At 38.3% G+C, this 20,693-nt stretch overlaps 1 protein-coding gene across 6 annotated transcripts in view; it reads left to right on the top strand.

Annotated features, from left to right (window-relative positions):
* Positions 1-20,693, top strand: part of SCIN (scinderin) — a 249,346-nt gene that overhangs the window by 203,320 nt on the left and 25,333 nt on the right. For all 6 annotated transcript variants that reach the window (XR_013829789.1, XM_079931577.1, XM_079931574.1 and 3 more), the window contains 5 exons: positions 10,555-10,647; positions 12,837-12,969; positions 13,372-13,460; positions 14,286-14,501; positions 16,917-17,038. Coding sequence is in view for 5 of the 6 variants with exons in the window: in XM_079931577.1 (XP_079787703.1) it covers positions 10,555-10,647; positions 12,837-12,969; positions 13,372-13,460; positions 14,286-14,501; positions 16,917-17,038 (653 nt within the window). In the remaining variant the exon portion in view is untranslated. The remainder of the gene's footprint in view (positions 1-10,554; positions 10,648-12,836; positions 12,970-13,371; positions 13,461-14,285; positions 14,502-16,916; positions 17,039-20,693) is intronic.

Raw genomic sequence — 20,693 nt, 5'->3', positions numbered from 1 at the left:
AAGATAAGAAATAGAGTAAAAGTATACTTAACTATATACAACAATAAGATAATAATTTTTCAAATAATCTTCCACTTTGTCACACCCAAGTTCCACATTGAAGACTTGTGACCTCGCTGATAAGATGTCACTTTTATATAATCAGTCCAAACTAATACTACTTGGCAAACATTTCTGAATGAGGTCATTTCCCCGATAGAACCCATCAACAGGATAATGCAATTCCAAGACAGATGGGTTGTATGGAAGGGTGGATCTTTTCTATATTTGAAATGATAAACTAACACAAATATTAAACTAGAATGGCAGGTTTCTAGTCTCGCTATTATTTATATTTCTCCTCATGTTTGTTATAATATTAGTGATTATATATATATAGAGAGAGAGAGAGTAAAAAAAGACTTACAGTAGGACTATATTTTCTTTCAGCAATTTTAGGTCAATTTCTTCTTATTCCTATGCTAAGAATTAGCCAAACTCAAATATCAAAGGGTAAGATCTCTAAGATTCAGTGATTCACAACTCCTTGACATTCATTTTGTAAAATAAATAGTTAAAATATATAATAATAGTTAACTGTAATATTAATTTTATGTTTCCTCTTAACATCTTGTGCTAAGAATTAGCCAATCCCAGATATTAGAAGGTTGACTTTTCAAGAGTCAGTGATTCACAACTCCTTAGTATTTATTTTGTAATTATTGTTTAATATCATGAGGAAAAGTGTTCACATATTGGAAAGAACTCCCTAAGATAGAGGCCATTTAGGTTGTGATTTTAAGTCATGTTTATCCAGAGCCAAGGATCGCACTATGATGGAATTGGGTTATATTGACAGTACTTCTGCAAATGCAAAACTGTTGTTATTGCTATTAGAATTGCTGTTATGTTTGCAAGGGTATCCAGTGCATCACCATTTTACAATTACTTTGTTTTGGATATGTGTGTGTGTGTGTATGTGTATGTATATATATTTATATATATATGTATATATATACATATATATATATTTATATGTAAGAAGGATTTGTCAGGAAAGCATGGTTTGTTCTTGTCAATACAGTATCCTCTCAGTGGAAACTCTCAATAGGAAATCCTCAGTTCTGGATATTTCATAACATTTTACTAATCAGAAAACAGGTACTAACGTACTATTAAACAGAAAATCTGTTAGTATCTGTACACAAAAAAGCCATACAAATATACTGGGAAATGAAGTCCTATACCATGTGTAACTGTGAAATTAAATATCAATGCTCTATTTCAGTGAAGGCTGGTAACTAAAAAAGCCAACCAAAACTAAAAATAAATTTTGATGAAATCTGATAGAGGACATGTGGACAAGACAAATGTGTTGACTAAAAACTGTTCCAAAGCAAGTAGCAAATGCCCCACAATTGAATATCATTTGCTCTGCTATTCACTGTCGTGGTGCTCCACTGCTAGGTGACGTCATAATTTCATCTTGTCATGCCTTACAAGGGTAAGGGCAAATGGCTTACTGGTCAGCTGAATTTTCTGTTCACTTTTTACTCTTTCTAGCTGCATTTTTCTTTATATGATGCAAGTGCTTCTCATCATTGACACAGAAATTCCATAATCTAAGAAGTAAATTTGTCATGGATTTTATTTGCTGCAGAGGAGGTCCACCAAAAGCACCACCAGGACAAACATTCAGTGTTTACTATACGACTGGCGTTCTTCTGTGGGCTGTACATGGATGAGCTAATTTAATTCTTACAACAGCCCTGTGAAGTGGATACAGTTATTATCCCCTGTCTTGGTCTGTGTTCCTCCAAAAGCCAACTTGGAGACAAGGACTTGGGAGCAGATTGTTATTTGGAAGATGATCCTGGAAGCGCAGAGTAGAAGTAAAATGAGGCAATAGTTTGTTAATAAGTTATTTACTGCTGCAGACAACTGGGGCTTAGTCCCTGAGGGGCCCTCTGAGAAACTGTATGGAGAACACTTCAGAACTGGCCCACTGAAGGCTGAGGTGGCTGCAGGATTTAGCTGGTAACTCCCATCCCTCATTTGTTGAGGGTCACTCCTTGGGTTTTAACTCCCCAGAACCTCTAGCCTGCCTTGTATGTAGATACAGTACAGCCTGGTGGCCAGATAATGCCATCAGACAGAGAGCAGAAGGCTTTGGCCTTTAAGAAATTATCTGGCGATGACCTCTGAGGTAGAGCAAGGTGAGATGGGCAGGGCACCAGTAGCATCTCTACATCCTCACTTTATGAAGAAAGTAAGTCATAGAGAGACTGTGTAACTTGCCCATATAGGAATGGGAATGGGAGACCTGTGGTTCACAGATCATGGCGGATCTTCATTCCAGAGCATGCAAATCTTAAATATGCAGAGAGATGGGAATCTCATCTGCTGTGAAGTTATTTTATAACTTCCAAAACTTTTCTACACACTTTTGACAATCATACCTATTTTATTACATATCATAAGTAATAGCTTTTGCAGCACAATTTTTGCGCTCAGTGGGCTGGCTTGACCCTTCATATCTCTTAGTGTCAGCATTCAACCTTTCATCCATACTATGAAGGCATTAGGTGCAGGGTAATTGGGGTAGACATTTTCTTTGAAAGAAAATACATTCCTTTAACGTGAGTGTAAAAGCTATGCAAATATTTTTCAAGAACCTCAGAGTATATGAAAGCCATTTTGAGTTTGCTCCATTAAATGTTGGTGCTTGGAAATTTTCTTAATTATGTAGGTAAAGAGGAAACTCACAACTCTCTTGCCATAAAACTCCACCTAATCTCATTAAATGTTATATGTGAATCAGGTTTATTTCCCTCACTTAATCATCATAATCATTGTGAGTGGGATTACTTATCATACTATTTTAAATATGAGAATAAGGTCACAGAGTCACTTAGTTGTGGGTCCATCCAGCTCAGGTTGTCTGATCTTAGCAAATGAAGGGATTGTCAAAAAGACAAAGGTGGGGCTGCCCATTGTGAAGCATAGAGATTAGGAACCCCAAAGGCCAATGATGAAAGTGTCCATTCGAGCACTGATCGGGTACAAATGTCCAAATGGCTTTGAGATCTTACAACAGAAGGGTTTAATAATCCCCAGAAAGAGCAGAGGGCCTAAAATCTTTACCTAAGAGTTGACCCAGGGCAGCCTCCAGACTACCAGGCCTGCTAATTTTTCCAGGAGAGAAATTCTTTATGTGAAGGTACGTGAAAATCAGAAAGATTTGGCGGACCTGTCCTGCTTGTTAAGATGAGTGAGCCAGGCTCACAGAGCTGAAGCCGCTAAAGGTTTAAGTCATATCACCAAACCAGGCCCTAGGAGCTCTTCAAATACACAGTGCCAGGGCTTCATTCAGAATCTCTGCGGATGGGATTCAAACTTGAGTGTTCTATATCATAACTCCTAGGTGGTTCTAATATGCAGCCAGTGAAAAACAGCTGCTGTAGTTTAAAAAGTTGACGTTCTGGCTTACATATTTTAATAACTTGTGAGTTGGGTTTCCATGTTAAAGAAACTTGTAAGTTAGCTTTCTGTAATAGTAACCTGTGGATTAGCTGTCATATTATAATAATTTATGAGTAAACTTTCTCATGAGTTTGACCCTCTAAATCTAATCTCTAATACGTTGATGTTACAGTAATGTTGAGGTTCAGACCTGCATCATAATGAGTTTCCCAAGGCCACAGCATTCTCTGCGTCCTCCTGAGCTACACTGTCAAATACAGCATCTGTGAGACATGTGGCTGTTTAGGTTTTGATTTAAATTTCCTAAAATTAAATAAAATTTAAAAGTTAGTTACTTGGTCACATAAGCCACATCTCAGGTGCTCAGTAGCTACAGGTAGCTAGTTACTACTGTATTGGATACACGGATATGGAATATTACAGTCACAGAAAACTCTACTGGCCAGCCCTGAGCTAGATAATGAAGCGAACCCTCTTTTGCAGACGCTCGGTTCACTTTGTCCTTTTATCCCAATATGTATTTCACACGCTTTCTCTCAGTCTAAAGTACTTTATCCACTATTTGATGTATTAAATTACCCTTTATTTGACATATCAATAAAGAGGTAAAGGTATCTTAAAGGCGGGGAAGTACATCACTGAGAGAAAGCAGGAGAGCAAATGTTGGAACCATACCCAGATTAAGTGGAGCTGGCTAAAGGAGTTCGTGGCTCGTCTCAGAATTGCCTATCATTTTATATGTGTTTCTTCCCTATTATCAAATAGTAGTCTTACCAAAGGCATAAAATGCGTTGAAGTAAACACACCATAACTATGAAGCTGTACTTCACTTTAACAATTTCTTTCCATATGCTTGAAATGTACTGATTTTTTTACCAGTTAGGGAAAGGAAATAAGACACAAAAACTACTGAGTGATTAAAATTTTATGTCTTAGAACCTGGAAGCTTACTCTGTTTTTAGTGATAAAAGAAGCAGAGCCATTTACAGTAAAATAATTAAGGTAAGAACAGTGCCATGTCTCATTATCTATATAAAGCACTGCAGTAGGAGTTGGAAGCCCTGGGGTTTACATCCTCGCTTTGTGTTTATAAGATTTGGGCCTAAGGCAAACTCTTGCAGCCTCATTTTCCTCATCTGTCAAGATGAACTTGGTTTGGGAAGTACATAAGACCCTCTATGTTAAATGTCGGTAGGACTTGACACCAGGGTAGATCATTTTGATCCCAGGTGACCTGGAGTTTTGAGTTATGTACTTTTCTTCCTCCAGGCCACGTATTATCCCCTCTTTTCTTATCGTTCACTTTAATTACTTACTGTAGAGTGTCCAAGCATCTCGACTTTTCTGTCAGACATCAGAAGGAGGGAAAATGCATCTTGTGTGAGCAAGGTTGCAAATGTTGGAATTTCGTATCCAAAATATGTGGGGCTGGCTAAAAGATTCAAAATAAAAACAATTGCAAATGTGAAAATTCAGTAAGGATTATGAAAATACGGCAAAGTTTTTAACTGCTTCGTCCTTCTTTCTGAGAAAACAAATTTACACATAGGCCAACTTATGTTTTAAAACAAAGCCACAGTGGGTCATATAGAAGAAACATACAAGACGCTGAGGATGGTCTTGGCACAGGTCATGAAAACCCAGAAATTTTGAAGCTAGAGGATTGTGAATCTAAAGTTGGATTGTGTATTTGCTTTAATGATTTAATATAAATATCTTCTGAGTTATTCTGAATTGATCTCCTGTTGAAGGCAAAGAGTATACAGCGGGAAAGAAGGTCTATTTAGGCAGAGAACAAAATTGTATTTCCGCAGATTTCCAACCTCTTTAACGTACTTGGAATAGTGACTTAACGTTGTTAAGTGTTTCCGTTACGTTACTGACAAAACAGAGAGGAAAAGATATAGATGCTCCCATTTTTGTATTCACATCCCATCTGTAACAAAATAGACTGTGCCATCTTTGGAGCCACTTAATTTCCTAGCTAAAAACTTAAGAACCCTGGGCCCCTGCTGGCTCCTTCTAGGTCTTTACATTAACAAATGCTTCTCTGATCAAAATGTCTTAGAGCAGTCAGGAATCCAGTAATATTTACTATCTTTGATGAACTGAGTGGATAAGGCTGAGGCAGAAGCCTAAGGTAGACTGTAAGTTAAAATGAAGTGATATTATCTCTATTTGAAGTAATAAAATACTGCAATTTATTCTACTGGGAGCAAAACAAATTCAAGAGGTCAGCGTTTTTCCTAATATAAGTTTTTACAGTTTTATTTATTGAAGAAAAATACATGTTTCTTGTTGAAATTTTACAAAGTATAGTTGTAGTAGAGAAAAATATCACCCCAAGTCCCACCTTTGAAAAAAGAGTGACCAAATTTTTTCCAATCTTTGTTTCCACATATGCAGCTCTGTGCTTTTACAAGAAAGAGTTCATACCGTAGATAATGCTTTGAAATCTAGATTTTTATTTGAAATGTTATGAAGATTTTCCTGATAATCAACTAATTTTTGATATTATAATGACTGTATAGTTTTCCATTGTTCGGATGTAGCCTAATTTATTTAATCAGTTCCTTCCATGTTGGACATTTAGGTGGTTTGCATTTTTTAATATTATATAATGCTGTGGTGAATATTCATTAAATTAATTTTTTGCATACATTTAAATTATTTCTTTAGAATAAACTACTAGAATAGAATAATTGGGTTAAATGACAGGTATGCTTTTAAGGTTTCTGTTACCTACTGGTCATCACTTTTAAGAATTTTCCTTCTCAGCAGGGTGCCTGGTAGAATACTGAATCTTTCCCAACACTAGATACAGTCAGTTTTCTCCTGACCGTTGACAGTTTTATGGGTAAAGAAGTATTGTTGCTCTATTATTTTACATTCTTCGGTAGCTCTTTCATGTTTGTTTCACCCTGTTGTATCTTCTCTTTAAGGGCTGCCTGCTCCCACAGCACTCTGATATGATGAGAGAACTTCTCTCTTTTGACCTTTAATGCCCACAGCATAGGCAGAACCAAGAGGAAAGGGGAGTAGACAGAGAGGATTTGGAGAAAGATGAAAGCTACGTGGAGAGGAAGGTAGAGCACCGTAACCATAGTGTATAGGATGCGTGCCACCTGTGGTATTTGCTGGCATTGTTCTGATCCGAATGGGAGAGATAAATGTGGCCCCTGTACAGTCTCTGCTATGAAGAAACTTCTGCTTTATCTCCAGAGACAAGGCCTAAACAGTTAAGTGAAGATCTTTTGAAGTACCTAGAAGAGGCAGTACAGCCTGTTAGTTGAGAACACACACTCTGGAGCCAGAGTTCAAATCCCGACTTTGTCACTTACTGGCTGCGTGACCTTGGTCAAGTTACTTAGTCTGTTTCTTCAGGCATAAAATAGGATAATAACGGTGCCACCTCATAGGCTTGTTATGAAGACGAAATGACTTAATAAATGTAAAGTGCTTAGAATGGTGTCTGGTACATAGTAACATATAAGCATTGGTTATATTAAATTTTTAAAGTACTTAGTGTGGCACATAATGGACTTGAAAAGTGTTAGCTGAATACATGCACCGTAGTAAAAGGCAATAAATATATAAATAGATTCCAATATCTGTGGTTTAGACAAGTGGGGTACTATGTGTTAAAGGATAGTTTTCAAAGAAGTAAAATCATGAATCTCAGACAAATATAAAATAACCATGTCAAAGATGTCATATAAGTAAGTCATTCACTAAGAAAACAACTAAGATATTATAGTGAGTTCAAAGATGATCCAAAGAACAGACAAAGGTATGGGCAATCAGTGTTGAAATGAATTTGCTAGTAACTGCAAAACTGGCCTCTTTCACATGGCAGAAATTAGTTTCATCTCCACCAGACAAAATGCCTGTGCATCTCTGTGGACAAAATCATTTGCTGCTATCAGTCTTCTACTGGATTAAAATATAACTCAAAGAGAAGGAAAGGTGCAGCCCTCTGTAACATCAGATCACCAGAAGGGTCCTTTAGACACCATCCATGGAAAGAATCTTTTTGTCCATTTCAAAGACTTGCCTAGTTTCTCTTGATTTAGGAAAGTATGCAACCAATTATTCTAAAAGTTACAGAAATGGCATTAAAGGAACCTATACCAGAATCTCAGTCTCAACACTTAGCAGCTTTGGGAAAACAATTGCTTTGCCTCTTTGAGCATCAGTGACCTTTTCTGTAAAATGATAATAACAGTATCTGGTTAATGGGAGCTCTTATAAGATTTAAATTACATGTGTCTAAAGATCCTGATCCAGTGTGTGACTCATGGTAGACATCCAGTGAGTGGTAACTATTACTGTGCTAATTATAATTAACTGAATCAACCAAAGAATAATTGTTCAGTTTTGCTTCTGCCATAGCCAGTCTACCTAGGTAGCAGTTACATAGAGCACTGGTACAGCCCTGGGGAAGGAAAGTGCATGGCTCCCAGTGGACATGGGAAACATGAGCTTGATTAGAGAAGGCTACTTGGTAGATGCTGGGAAATAATGCCAAGTAGGTCACATCCAGCCTCTTGAGGAGCCTTGGAATCCAGAGAGAAGAGTTGGGGCTCTGTCAGTAAGCATCCAGTTCAGAATCATCTGGAGTGCAGAATCCTGGGCTTCACCCCAGATCCACTGACTTAATAGCTGGCAGTTGGGAATCTGTATTTTATCACGTTACTCAGATGTTGCTTGAGCACCTTGAACCTTAAGAATCACTGCTGCAGATAAAAGATATAAATCTTTATCTGGAGTCATATTCTTGAAGCATTGGAGTAAAGTGAAATAAGATGGGCCTTCCAGCCATTGTCCAGGATAACTTTCTGGATGAAAAGATGAGGGGGGACTGAATGCAGGAGGGAATTGACAGGAGTAGGCATATGCCGTGACTTGGGTGATGAAGAACTACATTAGGGTGGGGATGAATGTAGATAGGAAACAGTGACTCTAAACATCATCATAAAGAAGGAGAATTTAATGACTAAGAGGCTAGGAGACTCAAAGTAGAGGACAGGAGGTATTCAAAACTAACATGATTTTAAGTCCAGGTGAATAGAGGAATAGAGATTCACTGACACAAACAGAGCATTGAGAATGGTCAGTTTTGTGGAGAGATAAGGTAAGTTTGGAGCATGTTAGAGGATGCTGGTACTTTTAAGTAGAGATTTATAGAAAATAATTGAAGGAAAGGGGGGCTCCAAGCTGGAGTGGCAGGACTTGGCTAGAACAACAGATGAAACTTTCATGGAACATCCTGAGATAAGGATTCTCTCTTCGCCGCCTTCTTTAGATTGTCAAAGTATATGTTATTTCATACACAAAGGGTTACATGAGCTAAATGCTCATCACTTGAGAAACCTAAAATGGGTTTTTTAAATTTAGACATTATCCTACCTGTAGAGAAAAAGAAAGGCTGTATTTACAGTTTATTTCAAAGATCAAAATGTGTGGCATAGTTGATAGGGTGAACGTATTAAACTATTTTCCTCTTTCTAGGAAGGATGTAAAGTTTGTAAGGGTTGTGCAGGGTGGTTGGAAACTCCTTTGTATGTCCCAGTGAGGTGTTTGGTAAATGCTTAGTTGATGAACTGAATTTTAAAATGATATCTGACAATATACAGCCTCCCTGTACCTCTGGAGTTAAGCCTGTTTCTGGTAAATTCCCTGGGTTCAATTCCCAACTATGCTACAGTCCTTTGAGAGGCTAAGATCCCTAGCTAATATGGGAATTGTTGTCTGAAAATTAAAAGTTCGAGTATGTCCCAAATCTCAGACTTAGTCCACTGGGAGACTTCCCAATATTAAATATGTCCTTAACCCAAACTGTTGATTCCAAACTACTGTCTTGGTTGAAGTAGAATTTCTAAAGGGTATATGAGACCTTTCACTGCTCTTATAAGTTACACATATTTCTACCAATGTAAAACTGTTTTTTAAAAATAAGCACTTTTGATTGTATTTTAATTTTTGTCTTGATCCTACTTTTAGTAAAAAACAGAAACACTATATTATAATCATTTAGTGTGGTCAGTAATTAAAGGGTTTTATTGATCACTGTATAAACAAAAAGATGGGCATATTCTGAGAGGAAATAAGTCTTTAATGTATTTCTAAACTCGAGGCTGTGGCATGCTCATGCAAGGATTAGAATTTATATACATTTTTATTGTTGTCTGGTATTCAGCAGTATATATTTTCACATAACATATTGTGAGGAATACTGACTATAAAGCACATTATGCAAGGAATCTCATTGTGTATTAAATATTTATTGAATCTAAGTGAATAGCTTCTTTGTATTTTCTAAACTTGAATTTATATCTATGTATTGTTATAAAAATCACATTGTTTTCAATAAATTTATATTTGATTCCCATCCTTAACATCCTATGATATTTGTCAATTAAATTAATTAAGGTGCTTTATAGACTTTTTTTGTGATTTTGGTGTACAGAAATTCAAAGCAGATTCAAATGTATTTTCTACCAAATGCTTTACTTGAACTTTTGGATTGCATCAGATATGCAAAGAATAAATAAATGCATTCATTCATTCAACATTCATTTATTCTATGCCAAAAATACAGCAGGAAACAAAGCATGGTGTGGTTAATTTACACGTTCGTCTAAATCAATAATGATCATAGTACCCTACCCTCGGATAGTAATTTTGACCAAGTCTTTGTGATAATAAATTAATAAAGCCTATAGATTGCTGCTAGAGGCAGAGGTCATGGAAGAAATTCTGTTGTAGAACTGAACGTAGAACTCAAATTTTAATTAATTCCTCCTAGTTTTCAATCATACGGAGACCTACACTTTCAAGTTTGGGATTTCACTTTCTCCTTCACATCACCAGCAAACTCACTGTTTACTAAATGCCATTGATTGATATGACCCATGGTAAAAGGACAATTTAATATGACTGGTGAGACATGTCTGAGACTGGTCATTTTGATTGCCAATATTTTATAATCTATGACTTTAGAAATGTAAGCTGTTTTACTTTTTTATTTTTTTTAACTTTGCACCATTAATGAGAGGTCTTTATCTTTTATTTGTGTACTTTTTTTCCCAGGTTTTAGGGCAAAAGCCGGAGCTTAGGGATGGAGAAGAGGATGACGACATGATAGCAGACATAACTAACAGGAAAATGGCTAAACTCTACATGGTGGGTTCACTGTTAGGGAGTTCTGTTGTTTTTACTGGACTGGAAGCTGCTGGGGAGGCCTGTACTGGGAGGGACTCTTTGCTACAGATGGCATTAATCCTCATTGCCCTCAAAGAGAAATGTGTGGGCAGAATCTGTTCTTTGCTCTAGCATAGTTATTTAAATTCCTCTTTCTATTACTTTTAAAATTTTTATTAAAAACAACAAATAATAACTTGCTGTGATTTAAATAAAATTATATATTGTTGCTGTATTAGTTTGCAGCAATCTGTTTTGATACATTACATTCAATAAAATGTTTCCTTCATGAAGTAAAAAAACTTCGTAAGCTTTTTCTTATAAAATCTTTATAAGCTATAAAATCATCCCCTTATTTAAAATATCCTGTTTAGCCATCATGAAGGCTTTCTTTGTTATGAGCACAAGGCTATCAAATCAAACCGCTGGAAGGAAACAGGGTAAAAACTGTCCTGGGCGTTGGCAGACTTAGTTCCATGTCAGCTCTGTGGGAAGGACTGCCTGGGTGACCTTGGGCAAGACATGGCCATTCAGGGTCTTAGTTTTCTTATCTGAAAAAAAAAAAAAAGAGAGAGATAGATTAAATTAGAAGATTACTCAGGTTCCTTCCAACTCCACAATTTTATGATTTTATTGCTGTTGAGGGTAACAAAATCCACAAGATGTACCAGTTGAGGAGACGGTTCAGATGGGATCCTTCAAGCGTTCCCTCCCCTTGTAACTTTCTAAGCATGTGATTTGGAGCAGACCTTAATCTCCCTGCAGAACTGAATAGTTTTCTCATCTCTTACAAGAAGGGATTATATTTGCTGCTCTTTAAAGGGACCTTCTGGCTCAGACACGCTGTGATTTTAAATGAAGATCAAGTTACTAACTTGTATAAAATAACTTCCTTTTTGTAGAATGGGAGGGGAAGTAGATTCTTTTCCTCCTACATGACAAAGGAAAATGTGGTTACCACTCCTAAATACTGATAATTTTAATATAAGCCACACAGAAATTGTTATTCTAAAGACTTTGTTGCTGCTTATTTTTTATTACTGTTTCTAAAACCCAATTGCAACAGTTTAACAAATATCTTTTATGTCACATCATCAAATAAAGCTGTTCTGCTTCTTGGACAGCATTATGGGACAAGGGAAATATTTTAAAATGTGAACATGTTAATGCTGAAACAATGCTCCCTCTAGTGGATCTTTAATGTATTGCATACATCTAACTCTAAAGTTCTTTTGAAAATACTTTAATTTGGGATTGCTGAACAGACCTGGGAAGCAGAGTCAACTAGGGTGATTTCTAAAAATACAGAATTCAAGCCCTACCACAGTGCTGCAAAACCCCACCACTGATCTAGGTAGGGCCCTCAAATCTGCATATTTAACAAGTGCCCAGGTGGATTACCTTGCAGCCTACTAGGCCTTTGAAAAACAATGAATTCTAACTTAGCAAATTTTGTAAGATCCCCTGAAACTTAAAAAAATATATATTCTGTAGTCGTTTACAAACTTCAAGAGTCTAGGTAAGTTTACTTGTGACACAATTTTATTTGTGACAGATGATATTTACTTTGATAATTTACACGAAGTATTTAAATAAGTTGAGGTAAATTACAGGCCCCATATTGAAAAAAATCTGTAAGCATAAACTGTAATGTATCAACGCCTTCCTTAGCACAGTGTCTGGCATATGATAGTACTCAGTAAATGTTGAAAGAACGAATGTTTAAGCTTCAGCTTTCTGTTTGTGTGCAGTGAGTGTAAGGTTATTACCTATTTAAAAGATTGTTGTATTCATAAAATTAAGAAATAATCTCGTTAAAGTTCATTGTGTGGTGCCTAGTCTATATGAAATCACCACAAACCTTATCCATTATTATTATCATTATTATTTTCTGTGTTGAAACTTAACTTTTTATTAGTAATACTTTTAACCCCAAAGGACTTTAAAAAAGCCTTTCTAAGGGTATAACTGGGTTCATGGGGTTTTTTGTTTGTTTGTTTTCTTTGAAATAGCTTTGTTGAGATATAATTTACAGATTGTAAAGTTTATCCCTTTAAAGTGTACAATTCAGTGGTTTTTATTACATGTACAGAGTTGTGCAGCCATCACCATGATCAAAGAGTTTAGAACATATTGATCATCCCCAAGCAAGCTCATGGTTTTCATGTTAGGTTTCAGATGCCAGTGGCTCCATGAAATTGAGCATGGTGGCAGAAGAAAACCCCTTCTCCATGGCGATGCTGCTTTCTGAAGAATGCTTCATTTTGGACCATGGTGCTGCAAAACAGATTTTTGTATGGAAAGGTAAAAAATGCCATTGGTATTGTGGAGGTACTTCAGATTTATACATTTTTCTTCGGAAAGGTCAATAAAACATCTTTTCTAACTTAAAAAAATCTTACGTTTCTGCGTGATCTGTAAAATGCAGACATCAAACCTATATTTTCTTCCTACCAGCATTATTTACCAGGGATGATGGGGAGAAAGAAAGCCTTTGGGCACTATAAAAAGAATCTTTTTTATACCGAGTGTTCATTACAATATTGTTAAATATATTTAGTATACTAGGAGAATTTTGCTATTCTTTCAGGGTTGTAGTTAAATTCAATTATAATTCTGTTTATTTTTTGGTGCACAAATATTTCTTACTCATATAATACCTTGCTTCTCTGAAATTCTGTCTCTTTCATATATCTTGCATGATAGGTAGAGATGCTAATCGCCAGGAGAGAAAGGCTGCCATGAAGACAGCTGAAGAATTCCTAGAAAAAATGCATTATTCTACTAATACTAAGGTATGTATAGAAATGAACTGGCTAGAAAAAATGTTTTTAAACATGGGAGCTCATGACATCGCCACAAAACTCATGAAAGAATTTGGTTCAAAATAACATATGCACGCAAGTCATTCTCACGTGTGTGCCATGCTGTATCATGCGTCCCTAGAACTACATCTGTGTGGAGGATGGAATTTTGCAGAAATTGGAGATCAGACCTTCCACGGGACTTTGTGATGAGAATAAGAACACATCCACTTCCTCCATAGCCTTTAAGTCAAGATGATCGACCACAATTGAATTAGCTGAGAGCATTTATCCGTTATTCCTTAGAGCAATTTGTATAGACATGGACTAATGCCCAGAGAATATTTGCCTTCGTGGAGATCAACATAGACACTGGATAGTTGCTCTTCTTTTCTGAATTGCTCAGCCTCATCTTTGCTCTTCATTTTTATGTCCTGGCACATGTAACACAACGAGATCATTTCTTTCAGGTCACAGACATCTTATGAACCTAGTGTAGGAAAACAGTCAAACTTATTTGACTGTAATGATAACATACAAAATAACTTTATTCTTCTCTCAAACATCCAGATTCAGTGGCAATTACTTTAGCTGTAAGAAAAAATAAAAGCCAGGTTGCATTGTTTTAGCTTCGTGTTTGATAACCTTCCCTTTTGCATTCAGTTAAGGATCCCAGCTTCCAAGTTTACATCTGTCATCACAAAAAGAAGGATCATCTTTGCATTTCCTCAGTTTTTTTCTCCACTACTAGATTAATGTTTTTCCTTGGTCTCTTACTTTTCTGTTGATAATTATTTTTTTTTTTTTAAATTTCAGATTCAAGTTCTTCCAGAAGGAGGTGAAACACCAATCTTCAAACAGTTCTTTAAGGACTGGAGAGATAAAGATCAGAGTGATGGCTTTGGGAAAGTATATGTCACAGAGAAAGTGGCTCAAATAAAACAAATTCCATTTGACGCCTCAAAATTACACAGTTCTCCAACAATGGCAGCCCAGCATAATATGGTGGACGATGGTTCCGGCAAAGTGGAGGTATTTACATGTTTTTGTTCATTTGTTTGTCCTTGTCAAGACCATTTATGGCAAGATATGTGGAAATATAACTTCAGGAAACTACAGACTGTGTAAATTGTGAATTTTTATTATTAATAAAAATGGTTCAAGACTGTATATTAAACCAGGGAGTTTAAAGCTGGAAGAGCTGTTGTCTGGCCTTCAGTCCTAATGTACAGTGTGTGTGCTGAGATTCTAAGAAGTTAGGCGATTTGTGCAAGATCACCTAATTATCACCTTAGAGGCCTCCATGGAACCCAGCCATCTCCATCTTGTTTCCTGGTCCAGAAATGCTCCTGCTCTTGCAACTGGGATTGTCCAGTGAGGGCGCATTGCTCCAAAAGCACCCACTACATAAGTTTGTCCTTCCCTTGCACCGTAGAGGCATTCACAAAGGCAAATTGGGCATGTGTCACGTGCCAAAATCACAGATATTTTTAGAGCATTCAAATTGAGTTTGTTTGTTATTGCTTTTTTTTTTTTTTTTTTTCCCCTGGCACGCGGGCCTCTCACTGTTGTGGCCTCTCCCATCGCGGAGCACAGGCTCCGGACGTGCAGGCTCAGCCGCCATGGCTCATGGGCCCAGCCGCTCCGCGGCACGTGGGATCCTCCCGGACCGGGGCACGAACCCGTGTCCCTTGCATCGGCAGGCGGACTCTCAACCACTGCGCCACCAGGGAAGCCCGGTTATTGCTATTTTTTGACAAAAATTGTTAAAACCCTCCTAAGAATTCTCCCTAACTAAAATCTCTTGACATTTAATCTGCTGTTGGGTCATCTAATTTAAGGGAAAGTGGATAATGTCACTTCCATTCTAGAATATGTTGCTGGCTTTCCACAGTCTTCCTGGGAACGTCCATCCTCAGGTGGGCCTCCCGGACCTCCATGATTGACCCTTGCTCTCTGCACCTCAGCCTGCCACAGCCTTGAGCACTCTTCCCCTGTGCCATCTGGCTAACATTCCCATTCCTCCTTTGTAACTCCGTTAAGTCACAAGCTGCCCCTCTTCCGAGAAGCCTTCCCTCCACACTGAAATGACCTTTCTCTGTGCTCAAGCCATAAGTAATATTCTTCATAGAATTTATCATATAAGTACCACAGAATTGTTCATTTACTTACAGGTTTCTCCTCCCAGACCTCTTGTCAGTTCCTTGAGGGAGGGAATTGAATAATTTATCTCTCTATTCCCAGAGCTTATCACAATGCTTGGACCAAAGTATATAGTAAAAAGATTTAAAAGTTTTTTCTCTTTTCAGAGACATGAAGTGTGAATCTAAGCTGTGCAGGGGTTGTGGGAACTGCAAAGGGAGAAGTTCCCCCCCACTCTGCCCCCGACCATGATCGCTGTCAGAGGGGTATTAGCTTCTGGGGCTGGGTCTGTCTCCTGCTCAGACATCCTTTTCTGGAGCTCAACACAGCCAGCAGACCCCATGGCAAACGTGGCTCCCAGCACCAAGTGTGTCCCAGCTGCAGTCTCCACGTTAGGGCACAGCATCTCTGAGATGCCCTCCCATGCCATCCCAGGGATATTAACATCCAGGGCTTTCTCTAGGTTTTTGGGTTTAGCCAGGCCATGCTGCCATTGTTCCTCTGGGATGGCATGGGAAGGCTGCTCTCTGAAAACTCTGCACTGCTCTTCTGCACTTGCTTATCTCCTTATTTGAAAGCAAAGGGTCCATCCTGAGCCTCCCCAGGACCCAGGCAGGACGGTGCTCGCGCACATAGTGCCTGCAGTCTCTCACTCAAGTGCTACTTTCCCGTTTCATTTACAACTCTCATCTCTCCAACTTTTAATCTTTAATTAAAAGTGTCTTTAATCTGTGACGAGGATAAGGAAATAGAAAATAACTAGTTCTGCCTGCTTTTATCTTAATCAGTCTCATGCCTAGATGGTGGCTTTTGAAAATTGAAGTCATGCAATTGGTATTTTTATTATTTGGTCACAATCTGCCACTCTTACCTGGGAAAACAATAGTCTCATGGCTTAAAACACAGGGAAAAAGAAATTTTAAAAAATTACTTCCAAACTGATGACAAATTTTATGTACCTTAAGAGATGTATTTCTGAGCGGAATATTTCAGTTTGTTATTCCACTAGAGTGTCATGTTATTTTCACTAATCGATCAAACAATATGTATTTATCGATCAACAGGCTCAGAACTGAGCTAAGTACTGTGAAGGGTACAAAAGAACTAGAAGGGCTTAAAAAGTCAATAACCAAATTGCCAAATGGATAAAAATTTCTTCCCGTTGCTTAATTTGTAAACTAGTTAGAAAAGTAATTTAAAAGTTCCTTAATGACAGATCTAAACCAAAATGTTTTTTAAACCTCTGAGAAGTATCATTAGATCAAGAAAATTTTGATTTGGGTACACATATTTCATTACTTTTAGATTTGGCGTGTAGAAAACCATGGTAGGATCGAAATTGACCGAAACTCGTATGGTGAATTCTATGGTGGTGACTGCTACATCATACTCTACACTTATCCCAGAGGACAGATTATCTACACCTGGTAAGCCTCCCTCTTTCATAAGATCTCAAGTTCCGTAGAGGTCACATTTTGCTCCAAAGTTAAATTTCATTAAATTCCATGCAATAGGGGGTAGAATTATCCTATAAATACGCCAGTGAGGTTTGTATAACATGCAAGTAGTATTCTTTCGAGATGATTTTGACTGTATTCTGTAGCTGATGTCCACAAGCGGGAGGGGTTAGATAAGTGTCATCCTTTCTAACCTAGGAGAAAGGTTTTGATAGCCCAAGGGTAGTGTTCCTTTAGTGGATATACAGTTGAATAACTCATCTCCTCTGCAAGCTAACACTCCAACTGGCATCAGGTGCCATGTCTTCTTGTTAAAATTCACAGAGCCCATCTTGATTGGAGCTGCAACATTTCAATGATGCAAATCCTCTAAGGCATGTATATAATTTATGATTCTATTTCATACTCCAGAGACCTCAAATTGATGCATCCTTATTCTTTGTCCTCATGAAATTCATAGCAGTAATGAAGAAAAATGCCATTGCATCCATATCTCGTATGGTTTTTGCATAATGACTTGAGTTAATTGAAGGTTAAGTTTACTTAGAGAGAGTCATTGCCAGTGCGGAGTGTCCAACCAAGTAAGTGAAGTACACATAGCATGCTGGACTCTTCCAAAGGGACAGGGATTCTGCAACAAATCATGCAATGTGGGATTCTCAAACTTTTTTTTAAGTGAAATCAGGAAAAGTAGAATATTTCTGAGAAGACTGAGAAAAATAAAAGAATTTTCAGAAAAGATCTTAAAGCTGAGGGCTGTAGGCCAAAGGTGCAAGGGTGAAGCAGGATCCTGCCTTTGCCTACATGGTGATGGCAATCTTCAGGGAACATATTGAACGTATGCAGACTTAGGTGTCTGCTGATACCGTGACATTTCTCTCTGGTGAGCGTCCCACCAGATGACAGAGACATCTGTCCACACAGTGTGACCACTTAACACTTATACTGGCCAGTGCCTTGAGCTTAACCAAGTAAAGGAGATGAGATGATTTTCCCTATCCCATAGTTCTTGGTACCCAAAGGGTGGTCTGTGAACCAAAAGCATGGGCATCACTAGGGAGCTGGTTAGAAAAATGTCAGGCCCTCTCTTTGACCCACTAAAGCAGAACCTGCATTTGAACAAGATCTCAGGACTATTCATATGCACTTTAATGATTGACAGGCACTGCCTTAGGCAGTGGTTCCCAACACTAGCTGCACATACTAACCTGGAGAGTTTTTCACAAATCCAAATGCCTGGCCCCCACTTTATACCAAATAAAGGTGGTGGTAGGACTCCTGAGATTCTAATGTACACTGTGGCATTAATGAGAACCACTGTGTCCAGGGACATTTCTGACTCCACAGTCACATCATATCCTGTCACAGATGAATGTATTTAGCTATCTAGCTCTATGTTTAAGATGCCATCTTCATAGTAACCATTTATTTGAGCAGCATGCTTGTGCCAGCAAAGTGCTAGATGTTTCCATATATTATCTTTCTTCCTCACAACCAGATTATTTTCAAGTGAAAGGTAAGATAAAAAAGGGAGGAGGATGGGCTTCCCTGGTGGCACAGTGGTTGAGAGTCCGCCTGCCAATGCAGGGGACACGGGTTCGTGCCCCGGTCCGGGAAGACCCCACATGCCGCGGAGTGGCTGGGCCCGTGAGCCATGGCCGCTGAGCCTGCGCGTCCAGAGCCTGTGCTCCGCAACGGGAGAGGCCACAACAGTGAGAGGCCCGCGTACCACAAAAAAAAAAAGGAAGGAGGACTTAGGCAGATTAAGTAATTTAACCCAAGGTCACAACTCTTGTAACTGGTGAAGCAACATTTCACACCTTGATCTGCAGCTCTCTTTAAGGCCTGTGTGCAGCTATACCTTGGTAGAAGTTGTGTCCTTATTTTGCAATTTCCTTTTCTAAAATTTTAATTCAGAGAAGTGTGTGCAAAGCGTGGCATTTGTAGGGATAAATTTACTGTTCCGAGTCAGCTTTTCTTTTACATTCTGTTTCTTGTTCTTCCTCTTAATTCTTTTTGGTATGTAAAAAATATAATTAATTGTAGCACTCAGATCAAAGAAGAAAGACTAAATAAGTAATTCAAGAGAATGTTTTGAGGAATTAGCAATTTGTAATCCATATCAATAGCTATGTGGATATAACTAAAGCAGATTAAATCAGGTCGTAAATTTTAAACGCAGTAGCTATTCCTTCAATCATACGGAAGTATTCATAGAGCGCTTTCTATGTGCCAAGCACTGAGCTAGATACTAAAGATACAGTGGTGGAAAAAAAAAGCCAAAACGTTGCCCAAGAATTTATACTTTAAAGAGAGAAAGATGGTTATCAGGCATTTCAATGACATATGAAGGGTTTAAGATAAAACCAAGGGCTTCCCTGGTGGCGCAGTGGTTGGGAGTCCGCCTGCCGATGCAGGGGACATGGGTTCGTGCCCCGGTCCGGGAAGATCCCACATGCCGCGGAGCGGCTTGGCCCGTGCGCCATGGACGCTGGGCCTGCGCGTCTGGAGCCTGTGCTCCGCAACGGGAGAGGCCACAACAGTGGGAGGCCCGCACACCGTAAAAAAAAAAAAAAAAAAAAAAGATAAAACCAAGCTGAGTGATCTTTGGGGAATTAGGGACAGACACTCAAGCTAACTCCTAGGCTATTGGTGAAGGGCTCTTAGAAGCGACATCTAAGTGGGAGCAAAAATGGGAGCGATGAAAGCAAGCAAATAGGGAAGTTTTTCCTAGCGATGCAGGGAAAATCGTGCTCTACTCGGTTAGTAATGATATATGGCTAGAGCAAAGTTAAGGAGCAAAAGATAAAACCAGAGAAATTAGAAGGAGCTAAATAGTGAATGGCCTTGTGACTATCCTGGGGAAGATGAACTTTATTTTCAGGGCATTGGGAGCCAGTCAAAGAGTTCGCACAGGGGAGTGACATGATTGGTTTCCATCTTAGAGAAATTATTCTGGTTAACATCTGAAGAATGGACTGGTGGGAGATTGATGGCAGAGAGGCCATTTGGAATTTGTTGCAATGATCCAACTGAATGATGATATGGCCAGAGTTCAGTGTAAGGGAGGGAAAGGATGAGCAAGTGTGCAAAGTATTAACGAGTTGACATCTGAATGACTGGTTACAGAGAACGGAGAAGATGACTGAGTCAAGGGTGGCCCCAGATTTCTGGTATGTGCACAGGCGGGTAGTGTTTTATTCGCTGAGATAAGGAACTTAGGAGGAGGATAAGTTTGGTCCTCACTGTAAAGAAATCAAAGAGAAAAACAAGATGAAAATATGTCACATTTTTAATAGTCATGACCTTTGGGCTAGGACTGGGGCTGGGGGAGGGGGTCATTTAGTTTTCTTCTTTCAGTTTGATGTGTTCAAGGTTTCTGTGATGAGAATGTATGACTTTTTGAGATATCAAGAATATAAGTTAGATGCTTGAGTCCTCTTGTGAGTTTTTGTCATTTAATATCATGGATGTTAAATATGTCAGTTTGTTAATATTGTATGGTTTGCAGAACTTCGAAAACTTCCGAAAAGGTAGCAAAGAGGCATTTAGAAAATGCCTCTTGAAGACTAGCTTTCAAATTAAACAGCTTTCCAGTTTATGTGATAATTTCAATGCAGGACGT

This window comes from Stenella coeruleoalba, assembly GCF_951394435.1.
Source record: "Stenella coeruleoalba genome assembly, chromosome: 9".
Lineage (NCBI taxonomy): Eukaryota > Metazoa > Chordata > Mammalia > Artiodactyla > Delphinidae > Stenella > Stenella coeruleoalba.
The sequence above is the reverse complement of the archived record's forward strand: the minus strand, read 5'-3'. Positions and strand labels throughout refer to the sequence as shown.